The 13892-nt window shown below is 46.4% G+C and overlaps 1 protein-coding gene across 1 annotated transcript in view; it reads left to right on the plus strand.

The window, feature by feature from the left end:
- The window catches only part of LOC311517666 (calpain-8-like), a 50030-nt gene extending 46304 nt beyond the window's left edge, over positions 1-3726 (plus strand). The window contains exons 19-21 of the mRNA XM_084622697.1: positions 378-494; positions 2512-2570; positions 3482-3726. Of these exons, the coding sequence (XP_084478823.1) occupies positions 378-494; positions 2512-2570; positions 3482-3505 (200 nt within the window). The 3' untranslated portion in view covers positions 3506-3726. The remainder of the gene's footprint in view (positions 1-377; positions 495-2511; positions 2571-3481) is intronic.
- Positions 3727-13892: the final 10166 nt, after the last annotated feature.

Below are 13892 nucleotides of genomic sequence, written 5' to 3' on the forward strand. Positions count from 1 at the left end.
TAAAACTCAACACCAGCGTGTTATGTAGGTAATGGACTCTGCTGCAATTGCTGCTGTTTGGCTCAGGCCCCAGGAGTGCAGTAAGTCATATTAATTAGGTGCTTATCTCAGGATATTGGGCTAAGGAACTCTGCAGAACAAGTGGAACATATACAGTTTGTCAAGGTTTTGGGAAGAGAATTATGCCTGTCTCCACCATAGCACAATGGGCTATAGAAAGGAGAATACACAGTAGAGATAATGGAGACCAACAACTCTTCTAGGAGGAATAGTCCATAATTCTTCAGCCACGTCTTTCTGCAGCTGCAAAAATTCCATGTGCAACCTGCATTAAAAAGTGTATGTAACTGCTGCTTGAGTGATTTCTGTGCTTTCAGGTTTCACTCTCAACAATAAGGTGCAAAACATCATTGCTATCCGCTACGCCAGCAGCAAGATGACCATTGACTTTGACGGCTTTGTTGCCTGTATGATCCACCTAGAGACCCTCTTCAGTAAGTTCCTTCTTTCGAAGCCGCTGAGCAGAACTGCTGAACATTGCGGGGGGGGACGGGGGTGTTTGTTCAGTGCTTGGTATTTTTGTTTAAATTGGAGTGCTGAGTGCAGAGTACTGTGTGGAAGTGTAAGGGAGCCAGCAAAACTGGCTCTGCTGCGCAAACCAATAGAGAAGGCCCCAGACAAAAACTGGAGGAATTCAGTCCAGATCCAAACCTTAATCATCTTTCTTCTAGACAATAGTCATGGATTAGATTGTGGAGCACTTACTCAGCCTGGAAGAATCTCCTACTCATGCAAGTAGGCCACTGGCTTCAATGAGACTATTTGTGTTAGTAAATGTTCAACCAAATGAGTAAGGCTTGTGCAATCTAGCCGTAAATTTGCACTTACAGACACATTTTTAAAGGTTCTAGGTCCCTAAAGATGTAGATGAGTGCCTAGTGGGGTTTTTAATGGGAGTTAGGTGCCTAGGTTGTCTTGAAAATCTCACTAGATACCTATCTGCATCTTTAGGCACTTTATATCTTTAAAAATCTGTCCCTCTGAGCTTTGCAAGCCATACCTCTTTAATCTTCACAGCACCCCCATTAGCTCCATTTCAGAAGTGAAGAAAGGAAGGCACGGAGAGGTTAAGAGACTTGCCTCAAGCCAACCAGGAAGCCCCTGGGCAGAACTGGGAACAGGAGTTAGGCATCCCTAGCTCAGCCAACCAAATGTATCCATGCTGGAGGCTTGCCACCATGGCCTGCCCTTTCCTCGGTTCTCTAGTCCACACTGAATTTAGCAACTCCAATGAGTTCTGAGAATGGCAAAGTTTCAAAATGGGGAAGGTGAAAGCTGTTCTGATAAAAATAAGAACTGGCCCAAATCTTCACCTGAAAGTCAAACCGAAACCAAACCAACTTCTCTAACTTGTTCAAATGATTTCTGGGTGCCATTTATCTCAAATGAACCTCTGAACCCTTTTTAAGGTTTGCCCAGCACCAGTTCAAAGCCCTTTGTCTGTAAAAGGGTCAAGGATGCAGATTATTCTCTTGTATTGAGGCTTGGTTAATTAAAAATAAACTCAATGTTCACATTGAGAAGACAGTGGAAATCTAGAATATGCTTTTGTTTCGGGGCAGTGAAGGAGTTTCATGGGTTTGTACGGCTATAAAAATCAGATTTTGTATCTAATCAGCCACTTAAGAAGCTGTTGTACTCTAGGATTATGGGAGGGAGGAAAAGGAGTAGCCATCTAACCTCCTGTTGTAAATTCTGAAGAAACACCCAGTATAATAATAGATCAAGGACAGTCTGATTCTTTTAGGGATTGTTGATAGAGATGGGCTGACAAAAGAGGAGAACTCACTCTTTTGAATGAATGCAGTCTAATGTTAACTGTTCCATTTGACTGACCATTGGGGATTCTTCCAAGATGGTGAAACGCTTTTCTTAATCCTCCTATGACTTATAATCACATGCACTATGTTTCCAGTGCTCTGCCCCCACATTAGTCATCTCCCACTAGTGATATAAAGAAAAGGAGTACTTGTGGCACCTTAGAGACTAATTTCAGGTTTCAGAGTAACAGCCGTGTTAGTCTGTATTCGCAAAAAGAAAAGGGGTACTTGTGGCACCTTAGAGACTAACAAATTTATTTGAGCATAAGCTTTCGTGAGCTACAGATCACTTTAGTGATATAGTTTACCTTATCTGTGCCTGGGTCAGATCTCAGATTCATGGGTGCATCCCTACATATCATGTGAAATGGCCAGTGCTTTGTGGCTGTCCTGTTCTGAACACACAATGTGTCATAGTGGGTCCCGCCTGATATGCTATCCCATGCTTATAAGTGGCTTATGAATGATACTTAAGAGGAAGGGAGGGAAATAATCTGTAATGCTCCTATCCAATTGTGACTCAAAATTTGCACCTGAATCCAGATTTGAATAGGCCACGGAGGGAGGCCTCCATATTTTGTCAGACACCGTGTTACTTATATTTTATTTCTTCCCTTCTTTTGTTCTTCAGAAATGTTCCAGCTCCTAGACAAAGACAAGAATGGAGTCATCCAGCTCTCTTTGGCTGAGGTAAGGCTAGTTACATCAAACTACCCTATGGTTAAACTGTTGTGATGACTGGTCACAATTAAAACATATTTCCTCAGGATGTCCATTATCAGCTTTATAAACAAATGAAATAGCGATTCAAACAGGAGACCTACTGAAGATTCAGCAGCGAAAGAGAGATTTTTCAGACAAAAAGCTCTTACTAAAATCCTTCCTAAGCCAGTAGTTGTTCTTCCAGAGAATGAACACTTATCACACATACAGTGAGAGAGAATTTATTCAAAATGCCTCCATTTGTCTAGGAGATGATATCCTTATGGGTATTTTCATTCTCTTCTTTTAAAGTGGAGCAAACCACTAGAAAATGCACAGCAGGGAACAATTCTTGCAGAGGCAGAGGGTGAACTAAATGACCTAACAGCACCTGAAAAAGACCTTTTTAAGATGTCATGTCTTTCCCCCCACCCCTTCCTTTTTAAATGAGGGTTTTCATTGTTCAAACCAAAGTTGTTCAAAAGTAATGAGGCCCAGTCCTTCCTCTGCAGGGAAAATCCAAGTGGAAAAATGAATGGCAGTCCCCCACTATGATTCCAGTGGCAGTTCGTTGTATCCTGTTAAGATGTGGGAGGAATCTGGCTCCACGATTTTTTTTTTTAAAGATCATGCATCTCTTTTTGTTGCATTCTCTCATCCCAAGAGAGTGGCCTATTTGCAAAGTTTGAAGCAGCTCCCAGTTCTGAACTTCCCCAAAGTTCAAGAGCAATTGGATCTGTGGGTTTTTGTTTACCCCATAAAAGAAATTTAGATGTTGATCTAATCTTCCCCAAAGTCCCGTGGTGTTTGGATCCATAGTTTCAGGGCCCATATGTAGTTCCACTAAAGACATGTAATGGACCTTCTAGACAAACTCCTTTTTTCTCTTCCTCCCACAGTGGCTGTGCTGCACAGTGGTTTGAGCCGTTGCATCTGAATTGAGTAGAGATCCCCGTGACTCTTGCAAACGTGTTGTGATTTTCATATGCCTGGAAGCTTGGAAGATATTTATTTCCTGTGTATCTGAGTGACTCTCAATCTGCTGCTCCCCTCTTACGGGGAGAAAAAATCCTCTCTCAATCACCAGCAACTTATTTTAAGCCAAAATGAAAATAAAATGACCCCTTGCCATTTGGAAAACAAACACTGCAATGATACTTTAAAAACACACAAACAAAAAACCTTTTCTTTTTTCTGCCTGAGGAGTATTTTTGTGTCATGCTGAAATGTCATGAATTACAATTAGTACAGATAGGCCCAAAGGGCATAACTTAGATTCAAATTCCAGCTCCCCACCAATATTCAGCAGTGTTCAGATCCAAACAGCTGGTCTGGATAGAAAGGGTCAGCTACAAAATTTGTATCAGATTCTGAAGCATCCACCCATATCCTGCATTTGAATCTAGGAGCTTGGTTTGGGCCCATCTCCAAGACTTCGTTTAGTGACCTGGTTTAGTCTATTCCATTTAGATTCTTATAACACCTGAGTGCCTTCCAGATTGAGAATAAACAAGGAGGATCGCATCTGTCATTTTTTAGTGAGCAGGAGAAGGAGAAGGGAATCTGAAGGCCCTTTTTACAAACATGTTTCATTTATGGCTCTTTTGTATGTTTTCAAGGAGGAGAAGGAGAGGGCAAGGTGGTAAGGAAAGAATGTGATTTGGGCTTTCAGTAGGCACATTGGTTGATAACAAACCTTGTCCGTGCGCCACATGCAGGTCCAAAACCAAATATTTACATTGAACAGGTAAAAAAGGGGAGTGTGCAGCCTGGGAAGGAGTCCTATTAGCTCATCTCACTAGAAACCTGAAAGAGCCTACAGGATGGTTTGCAACTTCAGCTGGAGGGTAAAGTGTCCAAACATGGAATCACTGGAAGTTGCAGTTTTTGAAACTGAGGCCAGCAATCAGGGCCGTCCTTACCCATACACAAAGTACACAGCTGCGTAGGGCACCAGGAAATTTGGGGCACCACATTTCCTGGTGCCCTACGCAGCTGCATGTTGCTCTAGCCCTTGCTCCATCCCAGCCCCGCCTCTTCTTGCCCCTGCTCTGCCCCATCCCCGCCCCCATCCCCTAAGGACTGCAGCAGGGCCGGGCCTGCACTCACCAGCCACGGGAAGTACAGACCTGGCCCTAGCCGCGCCGCTGGTGAGGGCTGGGAGGTGGTTCCCTCCTGTCCCCCAAGCCAGCCCCCCCACATGGAGGCCTGGGGCCCCACACACCACGCACCCCAGAATAGCCAGGGATGGCCCTACCTGCAACCCACACAGAAGCAAATGCACAACAGTGACAGAGGATGCAGCTTCTTTAGAATCAGTGGAGTTGCTCCTGCTTAGAACTGTGTGAGTTGGGCTCTTGGTCATTAATTAAAGATCCTCTGAAAGCTCCAGCGTCCTGGCTGGCCAACTTCTAATTTGAGGAATTACATTCTGCCTGACTAACTATTCTGCAGCTTCATTTGGAGAAGTTATTTTCCATTCCCCTTCTTAATTGTCATCACACTAATAAATCTGATCTACAGTGTTGCTAGCACAGAATAGCTGCCATGATCCGTCCCAGAGGTGGCTGTGTTCAGGTGATGTGAATGACCTCTATACAACTCTATACAGGTATAGGGCAAAATTCTTCTCTCTCACTGACGTGGGGATCTCTGCTGCCTGCAATGTTCAGGATTTGTTTGACACAGGAACATCATTCTTGCAATAAGGGCGAAATTAGCATTTAGTGGGTTGTTTGGCATATAAGAACAGAACATTTTACCCTTGGTTTATAACAGGGGCGGGCAAACTTTTTGGCCTGAGGGCTGCATCGGGTTTCGGAAATTGTATGGAGGGCCGGTTAGGGGAGGCTGTGCCTCCCCAAACAGCCAGGCTTGGCCCGCCCCCAGCCCGTGGACTCCTGCCCCATCCAATCCCTGCCCTCTGACTGCCCCCGCCACTCCATCCAACCCCCCCTCTCCTTCCTGATTCCCCCCCTACCCCCCGGGACCCTTGCCAAATCCAACCACCCCTTCTCCCTGTCCCCTGACTGCCCCCTTCCAACCCCTCCTCTCCTTCCTGACTGCCCCCCCAGGACCCCTACCCCCATTCAACCCCTCTGTTCCCCACCCTCTGACCGCCCCAACCCCTGTCCATGTCACACCCCCCCCAAACTCCCCTGCCCTCTATCCAACCCTCGCACTGCCTGGAGAACCGGTGGCTGGAGCCCGGCTGGAGACAGCCATGCCATTGTGCAGCACAGAGCACCGGGTCAGGCTGGGCTCTGCAGCTGCGTGGCCCCAGGAGCTCGCAGCCCCCCCTGCCCAGAGCATTGCACCAGGATCACAGTTAGCTGAGGCTACAGGGGAGGGGGAACAGCGTGGGAGGGGCTGGGGGCAAGCCTCCCGGGCCAGGAGCTCAGGGGCCGGGCAGGAGGGTCCCACAGGCTGTAGTTTGCCCACCTGTGGTTTATAAAATGCTCTGGGATCCTTGTGGATGAAAAGTACCATGTCCAGTGAAACCTGTGCTAATGATCAGCTGGGTAGGGTGGGCACCTTCCCTAAGGTCCAGTAAAATCTCTGGCCTCGAGAGAGTTCCTCTCTATTAATTGCAGTGTGTTATACACTGTAGCTACCCAGCAGTCCCTTTGGCAATTAAGGGGTCTCACTATAACTACAGGGACTGTAATGACCTGGCTAGTGTGTGTGTATGCGACAAGCTCCCACCTTACTGCAGAGGGAATGAAAGAGGAGCTCCTGCCCACCCACTATTGGGAGGTCCAGCCTTGGACCTTGAAAAAGAAGCGGATGACTGATATAAGGCTCAAACCCTCTCAGCTTCTTTGCCCCAAGGCCACTTCCTTCACCTCTTCCCAAAGTACTTCCCTCATGACCCAGAAGGATTTACACGGTCTGTTGTGTAACAGCGTCTCGCTCTCCAGCCAAACTTCCCCTTGTTGGGAGTGCTGTCTTCAGGCTTTCTTAGACGTCCAGGAGCAAAAGTCCAAATAAATAACAAAATCCAGACTAAACAAGCTTCCCCTTCCTGGGGTTTCTTCTTCAGCCTTCTGGGCTTGCATGGCCATTTAACAGACCCTCTTATCAGTTTTCCCTCTTAAGTGGGAAGGGATCTGGTGGTATCTTCTGGCCCCTTCATAGAATTCTTTGCTGTGATAGCCTCTAATGCTCAGCTGTCCCTCCAGACTTCAATTCCCAGCAGAATGGGTGTGACCAAAACCAGGGTGGTGCTGGATCCAGCTGCCCCACTACCCCCTAGTGGATGCATATGAACTGCTCATTGAGGTATCATAGACCCTATACCAGTAACAGAAAAAAATTCTCCTCTAGTTCAAGTAGCCGGGTCTGAGTTTTTGGAGCAAGGGGGTCTTAGGTCTTTCTCTTCCATCCCTGGAGATCTGATTGGCTATGCTGTACAGCATAGTGACAACTGTCTGACGTGGCCAGGGATTTCTGACAGTGCTACTATCCCTCAAAAAACAGCGTAATAATCTGCATGCACCTGTGTGTCTAAACAGAGAGAAGTCAGGGATGGGATGGAGCTCCCAGAGGCCCTAGCTCTCTCCAGCAAGTGCTCTCTGCCAGTTGAGCCAAACGAACACCTCCCCCCCAGCACAGAATCCTGAGTATGTCCCACAATTCCTTACCAGCCACGCAGCACAGCAAGATAACAGCATGCAGCTCTGGATTAGCTTTCTGCTCACATCCGCTAGTCATCAATTTAGTCCAATTACGCATGATCACAGAGGTGTCTCGCAACAGGACGGGGTAAATCAAATAGAGAAATCCACTGGATTCTCCTCCTGCCCCTCTCCTCTTCTCAGGCAAAATGCCCCCATTTCAATACACCTCCTACCTATCTCTGTGTCTCTCGCTCACCTTTCCAGGCTGGGCAGAGTGCTGCACTCCATCCTCCTTTATCTGTAGGAGGCAGGCCGTTCTAGCGGAGCTACTTCCTCTTTTATTTGTTCTTTGAGCACAGCACTTGGTATCTGGTCTCCAGACAACTGCTCAAAAGTAAGCCTTGTCATTGAATACACTTCTTCTTGCCACTTGGCTGCATCTGCAAAAAGATGATTGAGGTCATCTTGTTTCTCTTCCTCATACGACAAGCCAAACAAGTGTCTGTGCACGTCAGTCCCTCTTCTACCCTTGGCCCTAATTGCTTGTTGACTAAAATGCCTGCAGCTGCTATTAGGGGCGATGCAGGACAGTGTGAGGGGTGGACTGAGCCTGGGGCTTGGAGTCAGGAACTCTTGAGTTCTGATCCCTTGTTGTGTGGCCATGGCTTCAAAGTTGCCAAGCGCCTACAGCTGCCACGTGACTTGAGTGACTTCATCGCTTCATGTCAGTTCTTCTCGCCGTATAATGGGGATCATATGGCAGGGGTGTTGCAAGGGCTCACTAATTCAGGTCTGTAATGTGCGCAGTATTAGTAGGAAAACCTGACTGTGCCTGGCTGGGATTCCTAGCGCTTCGCATGTAGGATGGCAAAGAAGAATTTACCCATGGGAACAATGCAGTGGCTAGTCTATCCGCTCTCTTCCCGCCCTCCCATACTTTGAAGGAATGTTTCCATTGACTGTGCTGAAGCCCATGCATCATGGTGCCCTGCAAAGCCAAAATCTCTCTCTGTGTTGCTGGGGTAGAGTGTTGTAAATATTGGCCAAGGTCCAGATGGCCATACTCACTTGTGGCCAGTTTGTCTTACATCTGTGTAGTCACATTAGTTCAAATGGCTGTAATTCCTACCAAAGAAGCATTTTACACCAACTTTGCACAGGACTAAATGACAGTGTGAGATACAAGGCTGTGGAGAATGAGGCCCTGAATAAAGCTGGTTTGTCAGCAGGAGAATCAGGCCCAGCAAGTGCAAATAGCTGCCTCAGCTTCTGCCTTAGCAGTCAAAGGAGATCCCACAGTGTAAAGTGATTGCTCGCATAGTGCGGGAGAGTTTTTTCATGGGGAATTACTGGGGTTCTCCTTCATCTTCCCTGTCATCTCAGGCTATAGACCTTGGTTTATGCCTCAGAAAAGGAGTGGTCCAGAAACCTCTTCCCCCAGGATTTACTCAAAGGGATGCTGCTGAACCTAACTCCAATTAATTTTTGGTGGGTCTGCATTTCCACATAGTTTCAGGCTGCCTGCCAGGCCTGGAAGTGCTGCAAGAACATGAACACTTCCTTCCTTGCACTATTTCCAACCCGGACAGGCAGTTTCTGAAACCTCAGCCTGGCATCATAATCCCAGTGCAACTTTACAGCCTTGGGAGATTCAGATAAATTTCATAAAATCAATGCAGTGTTTAGGTGCAAGAGGAACCCAACCGCCGTCACTTTTGAAGCTTCCCCACTACTAATGATGTTTATTCACCCTCTTTACCGCTCTCATATCTTGGGACTGACATGGCTACACATACACTGTATACCTACTTTTAAAAAGCATCGGGATTGGACTGCAGTGGTTCCAAACAATCTGGAAACTGTAGGGGACAATTTCCTGGTGCAAGTGCTGGAGGAACCAACTAGGGGCGGAGCTCTTCTTGACTTGTTGCTCACAAACCAGGAAGAATTAGTAGGGGAAGCTAAAGTGGATGGGAACCTGGGAGGCAGTGACCATGAGATGGTCGAGTTCAGGATCCTGACACAAGGAAGAAAGGAAAGCAGCAGAATACGGACCCTGGACGTCAGAAAAGCAGACTTTGACTCCCTCCAGGAACTGATGGGCAGGATCCCATGGGAGAATAACATGAGGGGGAAAGGAGTCCAGGAGAGCTGGCTGTATTTTAAAGAATCCTTATTGTGGTTACAGGGACAAACCATCCCGATGTGTAGAAAGAATAGTAAATATGGCAGGCGACCAGCTTGGCTTAACAGTGAAATCCTTGCTGATCTTAAACACAAAAAAGAGGCTTACAAGAAGTGGAAGATTGGACAAATGACCAGGGATGAGTATATAAATATTGCTCGGGCATGTAGGAATGAAATCAGGAAGGCTAAATCACACCTGGAGTTGCAGCTAGCGAGGGATGTTAAGAGTAACAAGAAGGGTTTCTTCAGGTATGTTCGCAACAAGAAGAAAGCCAAGGCAAGTGTGGGCCCCTTACTGAATGAGGGAGGCAACCTAGTGACAGAGGATGTGGAAAAAGCTAATGTACTCAATGCTTTTTTGCCTCTGTCTTCACGAACAAGGTCAGCTCCCAGACTGCTGCACTGGGCAGCACAGCATGGGGAGGAGGTGGCCAGCCCTCTGTGAAGGAAGAAATGGTTCGAGACTATTTAGAAAAACTGGACGTGCACAAGTCCCTGGGGCCGGATGCGTTGCATCCAAGAGTGCTAAAGGAGTTGGCGGATGTGATTGCAGAGCCATTGGCCATTATCTTTGAAAACTCATGGTGATTGGGGGAAGTCCCGGATGACTGGAAAAAGGCTAATGTAGTGCCCATCTTTAAAAAAGGGAAGAAGGAGGATCCTAGGAACTACAGGCCAGTCAGCCTCACCTCAGTCCCTGGAAAAATCATGGAGCATGTCCTCAAGGAATTAATTCTGAAGCACTTAGAGGAGAGGAAAGTGATCAGGAACAGTCAGCGTGGATTCACCAAGGGAAAGTCATGCTTGACTAACCTAATTGCCTTCTATGATGAGATAACTAGTTCTGTGGATGAAGGGAAAGCAGTGGACGTGTTATTCCTCAACTTTAGAAAAGCTTTTGACACGGTCTCCCACAGTATTCTTGTCAGCAAGTTAAAGAAGTATGGGCTGGATGGATGCACTACAAGGTGGGTAGAAAGTTGGCTAGATTGTCGGGCTCAACGGGTAGTGATCAATGGCTCCATGTCTAGTTGGCAGCTGGTATCTAGCGGAATGCCCCAAGGGTCAGTCCTGGGGCCGGTTTTGTTCAATATCTTCATTAATGATCTGGAGGATGGTGTGGATTGCACCCTCAGCAAGTTTGCGGATGACACTAAACTGGGAGGAGTGGTAGATACGCTGGAGGGTAGGGATAGGATACAGAGGGACCTAGAAAAATTGGAGGATTGGGCCAAAAGAAATCTGATGAGGTTCAACAAGGACAAGTGCAGAGTCCTGCACTTATGACGGAAGAATCCAATGCACCGCTACAAACTAGGGACCGAATGGCTAGGCAGCAGTTCTGCAGAGAAGGACCTAGGGGTGACAGTGGACGAGAAGCTGGATATGAGTCAACAGTGTGCCCTTGTTGCCAAGAGGGCCAATGGCATTTTGGGATGTATAAGTAGGGGCATTGCCAGCAGATCGAGGGACGTGATCATTTCCCTCTATTCGACATTGGTGAGGCCTCATCTGGAGTACTGTGTCCAGTTTTGGGCCCCACACTACAAGAAGGATGTGGAGAAATTGGAGAGAGTCCAGCGAAGGGCAACAAAAATGATTAGGGGTCTGGAACACATGACTTATGAGAAGAGGCTGAGGGAACTGGGATTGTTTAGTCTGCGGAAGAGAAGAATGAGGGGGGATTTGATAGCTGCTTTTAACTACCTTAAAGGTGGATCCAAAGAGGATGGATCTAGACTATTCTCAGTGATAGCAGATGACAGGACAAGGAGTAATGGTCTCAAGTTGCAGTGGGGGAAATTTAGGTTGGATATTAGGAAAAACTTTTTCACTAGGAGGGTGGTGAAACACTGGAATGCATTACCTAAGGAGGTGGTGGAATCCCCTTCCTTAGAAGTTTTTAAGGTCAGGCTTGACAAAGCCCTGGCTGGGATGATTTAGTTGGGGATTGGTCCTGCTCTGGGCAGGGGGTTGGACTAGATGACCTCCAGAGGTCCCTTCCAACTCTGATATTCTATGATTCTATGAATCTAATGTCCAAGTGACACTGCAGTGTTCTGGGATATTACCCTTTTCTACAGTAGTGCATCTCTGTGAGACAGTCTGGTCCAAATCCAGTCCTGGCAGAAATGGATACAATTCCTGTTCATCTCGGTAGGAGATGCACCTACTTGCTCCCGATCTCAGCGGGATCTCATGTGTTTACCCAAGCTAGGCTAGTCTGGCTCCTTTTAGCTTCTTCAGCAGGTATGGTTGTGAAACTGTTTCCCCCTTGTCCAAAAGGACTCTCTCATCGTCTCCCTTGTTCACACTGTAGAATCTCCTTCTAACATTATAGCTGCTTTAACCTCATGACCTGTGGTGTGAGGTCAGCCAGGCATTAATCAGTTCACGGCCACTCTCAGTCTTCCAGAGCACTGTGAACAAAGGATGGTGGAAGCACCACTCACAAGTAGTCACAAGCCTGTCAAGCCACAGATGTAGCCATGTGATCAGCTAGTTGGCTTGTCCCCCAGGCTGGACTTTCAGCAGTGGCTCAGAGACCTGAGTGCTGGATCACCAGTGAAGCCACTAGGAGGTACCACACAGAAAGCAGCATAAGTGTCTTTCAGCTTCACTTGGAAGGTTTGCATTAACACACTTCCCTCTAATCTGGTAGGGCAACAGCATCACAGATAGACACACAGGTCTAGTAGGCAGCCCAACACAATGCTGTGATCTCCAAGTCAGAGATAAGTTAATATGCTTTGGAGCCTACTGAGCGTCTACAGTGAGACACCTGCACTGAGTTTTCACGAGGGATCCACAGGTCCCATTGCGGTCAGCACCTCTGAAAAACCAGGCCACTTATTTTTGTGCGCCCAGGTTTTAAAATGTTGGCTGAAGCCTTTAAAGAAAGAAAAGCGCAGAAATGGGAGAGGGAAGCACAATGCTGAGCTGGTTATAAAATCATAAAGGTTCACATTTATTTATTTATTTTGATAAAGAACTAAACCTCTTTTGGAATAGTCCAGCTGCAGATGGCAGCAGAATTGAGGCTTTCAGGGGTCTTTCACTTCTGCAGGCAAAAATCCTTCACCTGTAGGAGAAGGGGATTGCCCACTTTAGTTCCCCAATGGGGCAGTGTCCTAGGACCACCACTCCCCCACACACCTGAACGTTAGAGACATCCACCTCAATTTTGGTTTGAAATCCCTATGCTGGCAGCAGTCAGAGAGAGGGTGACCCTTCCTCTTTACTTTGGTTGCTTTACCTGATCATCTTTCAAGAAGTCATTCCAAGTTGGAGGTGTCTGAGATATTAGAGGTGCATCAGCAATGAAGTGTGTCCCAAGCCAGTGTGATCATTAGAGGTTTAAGAGCCACAATGGCCAGCTGGGTCCAATATAGCTTACAGCATATTCCCATTTGTTACTATTTAATTGCACATAATACTTGTTCATTAATTTTCAGTGGAGCTAGCTAGGAATCAGAAAGCATGATTAGCACTGAACCAGGGATTACTCACATGTGAGGATTATTCTTTAATTTTATTACCCTATTGCACCTCAGGCCAAGAGCAGTTTGCTGTATCTCCACACGTTTTGGCTAGAGGGCAGTAGAAACTGTTACTTCAGCCAGGACCTGCTGGTCCTGCTTTAATATTGTTGTTTTTAGGCTGTCAGTGAAGGCCCGGAAGAACATTACACTGTTCATTAGGTAACACCTTTCTGCTGTGAAAATCTTGCTCAGTAAGAAGTGAAGTAGCAGTGGAAATGGAGATTAGAAAAATATATGTGATTTCAGAGGGAATTAGCATGGAGTGAATTAAACAGGGGAAAGGAGAGTAAGAGAAGAGGAAAACAAGAGAAAATGATAAAGAAGCAATTGTGTCTAATTTGTAAACACCATTAGTCAAAATCCTTTGAGATGGGCCCCCAGAGGTGATGACCGTAATAATAGTGAAGGTGTAGTCAATCCCAATAGTAATAAAGTGTCCCCACCAATGTTCCCTCTAATTTTTGACAGGCCGTGTGCGCAAAAAATGTCTTCTGTGCAAATTTTTGACAGGCTGTGTGCGCAAAAAAATTCTGTGCAAATTGTGCTTCTGTGCAAATTTTTGTGTGCATGGTGTTTCGCCATGTGACCGGGGTTTAGGGTCTGTGAGCACACGTGCACAGCTTAGAGGGAACATTGGTCCCTAAATTCTTCAATCTTAATTTCAGTTCAACAGGTTTTTCACTATTGATTGCTTTTGTACATCCCCCTCCAAACCATCTGTACCCCAAACATTGCAATGGTTGGTGAGTGCATGAGAACCTGAAAGAAGAGCTGACTAGACAAGTTCCGCTGTTCAAGCTGGGAGAAGTACAAAAGGTAAGTAAATGAACTGTATAACGGTGGAAGAGAATAGGAAATTCACAATTCATTGTCAGTATTCTGTGGTATTATTGCTAACTTGGATAATAAGAGACTTTGATCATTTTTAATTATATGAGCCAAATTGGAGGTCTTTGAGTAAA

Source organism: Lepidochelys olivacea, assembly GCF_965140295.1.
Source record: "Lepidochelys olivacea isolate rLepOli2 genome assembly, chromosome: 3".
In the NCBI taxonomy this organism is placed as follows: domain Eukaryota; kingdom Metazoa; phylum Chordata; order Testudines; family Cheloniidae; genus Lepidochelys; species Lepidochelys olivacea.